Source organism: Malania oleifera, chromosome 5 (assembly GCF_029873635.1).
Source record: "Malania oleifera isolate guangnan ecotype guangnan chromosome 5, ASM2987363v1, whole genome shotgun sequence".
Lineage (NCBI taxonomy): Eukaryota > Viridiplantae > Streptophyta > Magnoliopsida > Santalales > Ximeniaceae > Malania > Malania oleifera.
Window position 1 is genome coordinate 35,759,822 of NC_080421.1, and position 9,103 is coordinate 35,768,924.

The 9,103-nt window shown below is 35.1% G+C and overlaps 1 protein-coding gene across 1 annotated transcript; it reads left to right on the top strand.

Moving 5' to 3' along the window:
- Positions 1-4,728: 4,728 nt before the first annotated feature.
- LOC131154911 (hyoscyamine 6-dioxygenase-like) lies at positions 4,729-6,985 on the top strand. The gene is made up of 4 exons (XM_058107737.1): positions 4,729-5,172; positions 5,469-5,719; positions 5,979-6,297; positions 6,460-6,985. The coding sequence occupies exons 1-4, from the start codon at positions 4,966-4,968 to the stop codon at positions 6,706-6,708; spliced, it is 1,026 nt and encodes a 341-aa protein (XP_057963720.1). The 5' UTR covers positions 4,729-4,965; the 3' UTR covers positions 6,709-6,985.
- The last annotated feature ends 2,118 nt before the right edge of the window (positions 6,986-9,103 follow it).

Sequence of the window (9,103 nt, forward strand, 5' to 3'; positions counted from 1 at the left end):
CATCATCTATGATCTCTAAAGTATAAATTCGTTGAGATATTACAATACCTGCTTTGGACCTTGCAACTTTGAACCCAAGAAAATACTTAAGGAGACCAAGATCTTTAATCTAAAATTATTGGTGAAGAAATTGTTTGAGGTTGTGTATAGAAGCTGCATCGTTTCCAATTTTCACTATGCCATCTACCTAGATAAGCACCATAGTTGTAGATGAGCCTTTAGTCTTCACAAAAAAATGAACAATCTAAATGTGATTGAACAAAGCCAACCTTCTTGATAGCATGAGAAAATTTTACAAACCAATTTCGAGGAGCTTGTTTAAGCCCATAAAGAGTTTTATGCAGTCAACATACGAGCTTCTTCCTTTATCGACAAAGACCTGGTGGTGGAGTCATGTCATATATACTTCTTCCTCTAAATCTCAATGGAGGAAGGTGTTGTAATATGTGGCTCACATACCGAGTGGAAGACATGCACATAGAGAAAACGTGATGGAAATCAAGATGTAGCAGGGGAAACCATCGACAGTAGCCCAATAACTGTCGACGGTTTGGCCTAGTGTCTGAGAGTTTTTGTTCTTTGTTTGAAACGTTGACGGTATGGCTACAATCAGTCAACGGTTTGGCTTGGGAACCTAGAAAAAATTTCAAAATTTAAATAAGGGACGTTATGTTGGTTGGGGCTTGGAGGGAAAGCCTCCGGGAACTCTATTTATATGTTTTTTATGATGTATTTGTTATGGGTATTAGTGTCTTTGACACAAGATAGTAATAAAATTACCGATTGCTCCCATGAATGTAGGCATTGCCGAACCACGTAATTCATTGTGTCTTTGCTATTCCTTTCGTTACAGTCATTGTGATTGTCATTTCTATATATTTTACCATTAAGTGCTGCAATTGTTTGATCCTATATTTTGCTATATAATTCAATTTCTACAACAAATTAGTATTAGAGCATTGTTGTAATGGCCTCTGGAATTTCGTCCGTAAAATTTGATGTTTTCAAATTTGATGAAACTAGAAACTTCGATTAGGGTACAGGATCTGTTATTGCAGCAACGTATGGTGAAGGCGTTATACGGAGTTCAATCGAAAGGCATGGATGACACAAATTGGAAGGAATTGGCAGCAAAGGCTTTGGCTACTATCAGATTGTGTTTGGTCGATGATGTGCTGTACCACATCATGGAAGGGGATTCTTCTACTGCTTTCTGGAAAAAGCTTGAACATTGAGGGTTTGAGGAGTTCACTTGAAAATACATTGAGAAGGGAGGCATACATTCAAGGCCGGAGAGAGTACGCTGAAAAGGGGGAGGAGGAAGAAAGCCTATTATTTCTTGTTTCTCCTAACTATTATTTGGCTCATGGTATTCTTGTCCTTCAAGTGCAGAAAAACAAGGTACAAGTCTTGATCTCCTTTAGGTTCTTAGGTATCTTTGCATGTTCAAAGCATGAGACTGAAGCGTTCTTAAATATTGCCTTTCTTGTATTAAAATGACAACCTTTATTACATTTTTGTGTTAAAGTTGCAATTCTCATTTCATGCTTAAATTAAAATTGCAATCTTTATTCCATGCTTGTGTTAAAGTTGCAATGTTCATTCCATGCTTGTGTTAAAGTTGCAATTTTTATTTCATGTTTGTCTTAAACCAAGAAATTTTCATTGAAATTCATAAATCCTCTATGCTTAGATTAAAGCTATGATTTTTTTAAGGGTAAAACATGTTTGATGCCTCTATTTTGGTGGATTACTGAAAGTTGAAAATAAGAAGAGAGAATGAGAGAAAAAAATAGAAAAGAGAAACTAAAAAGAAGAAAGAGAATGAAGGAGAGAGCATGGAGAAGAAGAAGAAGAAGAAGAAGAAGAAGAAATGTATACCATTGAGCTTTTGGAGAGAAATTGACGTTAATAGGGCTCCAACAATCAACCATGGTGGCTCACAAAGGCGACAAATGAGACTACGACATTGCTGCAATGCGCAAGAGTTTCATAGAAATCCTAGGTCAAAGAAGAAGACAACCGCACTTGCCTATATTTGGAAAGCTCAAACTAGTTACCCGGTTGAGCTGGATTGGTCAACCAGTGGTACTCTTTCGTATGTGCGAATATATATATGTCTGTGTGTGTGTGTGTGTATTATCTTTTTATTTTTATTGCTTTTAAATTATTAAAGTCCATAAAAATCTCAAAAAATATGTAAAAATTTAGGAAAAAAGTCTTTTTATTTATTTATTTTGGAGTCTTTTTTGGGTAATAACTTTAATTAATGTTATTATTATCTTTCTTATTTTGGACTATTATTATTATTATTATTATTATTATTATTATTATTATTATTATTATTATTATTATTATTATTATTACTACAATACCTGCATTTTACCTAAAACTATAAATTACCAACAGTGCGGAGTAGGCTTTTTGTTTTTCTCTTTAATTTGGTGTTCTCTTAATTAGGGTTTTACATGGTTATTACTTCGTGCAGATTTTATCTTGTATTTTTAAATTTTTCAGAAAAAAATATTAAAAAATCATAAAGAATTCATAAAATTGTAGGAAAATTAAAGAAAAAAAAAATTGGAGTTTTTCTTTTTGTGGTTTCTAGAATGACTTAGACCCTTCTCTGTTCCCTTTAGTATAAATTGAGTTTCTAAAAAGTATAAAACTAGAAATAAGTAAAAATCAAGATGTTTCCTTCAGAAAGAATGGAATGTTGGCTTCTTTACTTTTTTTCTTACTTGGGTTTAGAAAATTTGGTCTTTTTAAGTTTAGGAAGACATTTGAAATGTTCGTTTCCTTTAACACATCACTCAATATATTATACCTTTTGAAATAAGGAATTAACTTATTCGTCATATCTTTTGGGCAATTGTTATGATTATATAATCATGCTTATATGTGCTAGCTAAGGTATGTTTCTATCTCATGTTTTCTATGATTATGTTGATGTTTTTACGAGTCCATGCTTATATGTTTATGTAGGATACTAACCTTAAAATAACCAATTCGATGACAGATCTTAAGGTTATGTTTTGCGCGTGCCTTTAGAAATCTTGAAGTGAAGATAGTTTTTGATTTGTGTGCGATCACCTCAATATTTAATGGATGGGTGTATCTCACTAAAAACACCCTCACATGTTAAAATTAATCTAACGAAATATCCCATAGTTGTATGTTGTGTATGCTTTGGTGACTTTTGAGGTAAGAGCAACTTTTGTGCGTAGTTGTCTAATATTTAAAAGGCGATAAATACTAAAAAAAAAAAAGAATCAAAGTTTTGACAGGTTAATTTCAAAGATAATCTTATGCTAATTAAGTACTCTTTGTAGGAGGGGGGGGGGGTTGTACCTTCCATTCGCATAATCATATTCTTGAACTGGGCTTTGATTACGCAGACCATGACTATCCATTCCTTGAATATAAGTTTAACTTAGAAACTAATTAATTGATAGTAATTAAGTAAACTAACCGCATCCAGGTAAATAAAATATTAGTGGCAATTTCGTAGAATCTTAAAAAAGTGAATCAAGGTCATTAAATCATTTTTAGATTGTTATCCCTATCGAGGCATCTGATCCCTAGTCTGCATGTGTTGACACAATTTTACATGAAAAATCTTCTGAAAAACTTGATAAAAAAATTCGACACAATTTTACGTGAAAAAACCTTTAAAAGCTGGATTTAAAAAATCCACAAGACTGAAGTCCTATAAATCTTCCTCTATATCAATAATTGGATTACAAGTACAAATATTTATAACCAAACTAAAGATTATCAATTAACGATATATCTGATTATTAAGAAAAAACCTTTGAAAGCTAGATTTAAAAAATCCACAAGACTGAAGTCCTGTAAATCTTCCTCTATATCAATAATTGGATTATAAGTACAAATATTTATAACCGAACTAAAGATTATCAATTAACGATATATCTGATTATTAAGAGTGTGCAAACTCTAGGATAACAATAATATTTTTCATCTTAGGGTGGATATCAACAAATATACCAAAAAAAGGTCTCATGGGGTAGATTTTGGCAGCCAAAAAATGAGAATATTTGTGGAGTAACATACTGAAATTTTGTCAAAATTTTTTTTCAAATCTATTGGCTCAAGGATGTAGAAATGGTGAAGAAAAACTACTTTGGCTCCCAAAGTACGATGTTTAGAGTCGCTAGAACAACACAACTCTTTGATTTTCACACCAAGAGAAAATATAACCACTCAACAACAATAATTGCATGGGAAATCGCCAAGAAAACTCACCGGCCTCTTTCTTTCTTTTTCTTTATCCTTTTGCTCTATTTTTTCCCCTTTCTTTTTTAGGCTTCATTAAGAATTTACAAAAATTAGCGAAAGAAAAATATGAAAAAATACACTTTTTCAATGTTTGATTATCAAAGAAAGTGAGAAAGAAAATGAACATATGCTAAATCAATGAACAAAATTTTAATTTTATACAATATTAACATATTATTTTTCTTAATTTTTAATTATATTAAACAAATTCAATGTAATACTATTAATTTAAAAATATATATATATACATATGATGAAATTATTTTCTTTTCCTTTTCTTTCCTAAACTCTCCCGCAAATATCACATAGATAAACCTATCACTCTCAACATGCACCTAGTGGAAAATGAACGACAAAAAAACTACTATTTTATCACTTGCCCAGTCTGCTGTCAAGTCATCATCCTTTAGCCTTTAGGTTATAATTGCTGTTGTGTATACATATAGTTAAAAATGACGTTGTGGTTTCAATATTGATAATGTCAAATTCACTAGCAATTATTTGGTTTCAATAAGAAAGATGGCGAACTGGTTTCCTTCTGAAGGGTTAGAATATAAACCTGTCTATGAGGCTGATTGTATCGAACAAGCGTGCAAGCAATTACGCGACCTCTTTGGTCCACACTTCATACACCATTAGTTGATTTTCTTGGAAGGTTTGAAAATGGAGACGCTTGTTTCTAGCTGGTCTAATGGCCAATCCTTGCCAGAAAATTATGTTTTCCCACCAGAAGAGAGACCTGGGAAGTTCATTCATCCTCCATGCAAGGCAGTTCCAGTTATTGATCTTGGAAAATCAGCAGATCATGATCATCGAGACGATATAGTTCAGCAAATTTTGAAAGCCAGCCAGGAATTCGGATTCTTTCAGGTCATATTTCACTATTTTTTTTTCCCCTCTAGATGATCTTAGGGTTCAATTTTGTCTGGACTGCAAGGCTCACTGCTTTGTGAGGGCGGAGATAGGGTAGTCATAGTGCATGCTACCTTTCCTCCGCATTTATGTAGAGAGACAGTTTCCCCAATTTGAATCAATGACCAACTGGTCACAAAAGAAGAACCTTACCATTGATCCAAGGTTTTCTTTTCTTGAAAAGATATTTCATGGACAGCCATTACTAATTTAGTAATGTTTTGAAATATGGATCCTTCAAATGATGCAAACAGGTGATCAACCATGGAGTTGCAGGAGATTTGACAGATGCTGTGATGAGCATGGCCAAGGAATTTTTTGACATGCCTATTGAAGATAGAGCAGGCTTCTACTCAGATGATACCAACAAAAGCTCCAGGCTGTACACAAGCAGCTATGGCTATGCCAAAGAAAAGGTTCATTATTGGAGAGATAGTCTGAGACACCCTTGTCACCCAGTCGATGATTGGATGCAGTTTTGGCCTGAAAAGCCAGTAGGCTACCGGTAAAATTAACTTCACATCATCATCATCATTAGGAACACGAAATTTTTCATGAGTTCGGATTTGGAGTCATGTCTGATTGAATAAAAATACAATTTCAAATTTGAACAGAAAAGTCAAGTCTGAATCCAAACCCCCAATTCTATGTTCATAAGTCGTGGTTACACCACTGCGATTTACTTATTATTTCATATTAGAACACTATTCATCAATCTAATAAAAAGAAATCCTGAATTTTTTCCGTTTAAAGTAAATTTTCAGGGAGGTTGTTGGCAGATATTCAGTGGAAGTGGAGAAGTTGGGGTTGAGGATTTTGGATATGATTTGTGAAGGACTCGGGCTAGAATTTGGGTATTTTGGAGGTGAGCTGAGCAAAAGTCAAACATTCTTAGTGAATCATTACCCGCCTTGCCCTGACCCAAGTTTAACTCTAGGAGTACCTAAGCACAGTGACCCTAACCTCATAAACATTCTTCTCCAAGGAGATGTGCATGGGCTTCAAGTGTTTAAGGATGGACAATGGGTGGGTGTTGAGCCTCTTCCTAATTCATTCGTGGTGAACGTAGGGCTCCAATTACAGGTACATATCAATCAGATCTTGCTTTGAAAGATTAACAGTTAGATTTCCCATTGGGGGATTACATTAGCCTGTGTGTGGCCACTGCTTCATGTTTGGTTGAATATTTTATAGTACTTAGGCGTTATTCTTAAGCATCTCAAACTCTAATTGACATGGATGCAGGTTATAAGTAATGGGAAGTTAGCAAGTGTCATGCATCGAGCGGTGACAAATGCCGCTAATGCTCGGACATCCATTGTCACCATCCTTGCTCCTTCAGATGATTGTGTTGTGGAACCTGCAAAAGCTTTGGTTAATAGTTGCAATCCACCAGTCTATAAAGCCTTCAAATACAACAATTTTCGCAGCACTTATATAGCCAAGGGTGGTGACCCAGAAGCAACACTGGAAAGTTATAGGTTCCAAGCTTAAGTCAATGTTGTGGGTTGTTGATCCCACCCCCCCCCCCTTCCCCCACCCTCTTCCACCTCTCTCTCTCCTTTGGGTGTTTGATGAGAATAATTGTGATGCATATGGAACATGGTCATTGGTGTGGTACTTGTTTGATGAGAATAATTGTGATGCATATGGAACATGGTCATTGGTGAGGTACTTGAAAACTTATAGTACAGCCGCGATGCTACTATTTTCTTGTATGAAACTTGTTTCGTGTTAGTGATATGCAATGTTCACCATTGATCTAAAGAAAGGTGAAGAGCTCAAGCAATTTAGTCTGCTTTAATGAATGTAGAAGATTGGGGATTGATCAAAGGTAGTGTTCATGAGATGTAGCAATGCTAAACCATAAGTTGACTCAATCATCATAACATAAATGGTTTCTAAATTGCTCAACTAGTGTTGCTAGAATTAACCTGTCCTTAACTTAAGTAATATTTCGAACATAGGGATGAATGTTCAGTTCGAAGGTTCTTGTTGAAGAAAGGTTAATAATTTGTGATGATGGTTTAGGGATCACAGTAGAACTAGTTGTGCAAATTAATGCGCAGCGAAAATAAACAATCTCACCATGCAGCACTTAATAATGAGTTGCATCATACAATATCTATATATAACTTTCCTAGAGGTTTTCCTTCTGAAACCCAACCTATCCAACTTCCCAATTTAAAATTTGAAAACCAATGCTAAGTAACTGGGCCAAACCGTGACGGTTTGAAACTGAGACTAAATAATCGATGTAACAACACAAAAAAAAAATCAACTGTTTCTTTGGACTTGGCAAAACCATTGGCGGTTTCAGGGAAACCATTGACAGTTTCCTCCTGCGTGTCAGCTTCAGTGTTTTCTACCATGTCTTCTCTTTGTACATGTATTCCACTCAACATATGAACCACATAATACAATAATCTCCACTTTGGCAAATATACGCCCCTTAGGAGAAAATAAAAAACATAAAGTCGTTGCTCCACCTGTGATAATAGGTTGCGACCGCTTCCTGTCTAGTAACTGGAGACATTTAGTAAGTCCAAGAAATGCTTGAACTTGTTCATGATAACCAATTGTGTGAAGATATATGTTATGTTCTCAAAAGTGTGAACTTTCTCAAGCACAAGTTCACCTGAAGAAACCAATTCCCGGATCCTGTGGAACCTCACATCTATATGTTTGGTTCTTGTATGATGCACTTGGTTTTTTGCCAAATAGATGACATTTTGACAGTCACACAACGCAGCTAAAATCCACCTTGTTGTATACCCAACTCTTTGACTAAACCACTAAGCTAAAATGCTTCCTTAATAGCTTTGGCAACTGTCATATACTCCGACTTAGTTGTTGATCATGCAACCAGAGATTGTACCATGAGCCTCCAACAAATAGGTCCTCCCACAAGGGTGAACACAAACCCTGTTGTAGACCTCTTGTCATTTAGATCCCCTGTATAATCTAAATCAACATATCTTACAACTGAAGGATCACTATGTTGCGTGTCGAACATGATGCTATAGTGAGAAGAATCTCATAAGAATTTGAAAATCCATTTGACGACATCCTAATACTATCTACCCCGATTTGAAAGAAAATTACTTAGCACGTTGACAGCTTGTGCTAGGTCCAGCCTTGTACATACCATAGCATATATTAAATACCGCACTGCACTAGCATAAGAGACCTTTGGCATGTCACGAATATCATCATCTGTCCTTGGGCACTAAGCGGAAGACAATTTAAAATTATTCACTAACAATATATTTATTGATTTAGAATTAGCCATGCTACACCTATCCAACACCTTCTTCGTATAATCGCCTTAAGATAACCACAATCTCCCTGTAGTTCTGTCCCTATGAATCTCCATCCCAAGAATTTTCTTGGCTACACCTTGATCTTTCATGTCAAATTATTTTTTCAACAGAGTCTTCAACTGATTTACCTTAGTTACATCCTTCACAGAAATTAGCATGTCATCAACATAAAGTGACTAGAAAAATAAGAAAACCATCCTCAACAAACTTCACATACACATAACAATCATACTCATACCTTCTGTAGCCCATCAGAATCATATATAATTCAAAATTTTTGTACCTTACTTTCGAAGATTGCTTCAGCCCGTAAAGTGACTTCTTTAGTTTACAAACCAAATGCTCCTGTCCAGGTTGACTAAACCCATCTGGTTGTACCATTTAAATCTGCTCCTCCAAATCACCATGGAGAAACACTATTTTTACATCCATTTGTTCCAATTGCATATTGTAATGCGCCAGCAATCCCAATACTACTCTGATAGAAGTGTGCCTAACCAAAGAGGAGAAGATTTAATCATAATCAACCCCTTTATTTTGTGAGTATTTGTTTACTACTAATCGTG

Bases quoted from the DNA above. Each gene is read 5' to 3' on its own strand.
- LOC131154911 (XM_058107737.1), top strand. From the start codon at position 4,966: ATGGAGACGCTTGTTTCTAGCTGGTCTAATGGCCAATCCTTGCCAGAA. The intron at 5,720-5,978 runs GTAAAATTAACT...GTAAATTTTCAG, and splicing joins GAAAAGCCAGTAGGCTACCG to GGAGGTTGTTGGCAGATATT. The intron at 6,298-6,459 runs GTACATATCAAT...ACATGGATGCAG, and splicing joins ACGTAGGGCTCCAATTACAG to GTTATAAGTAATGGGAAGTT.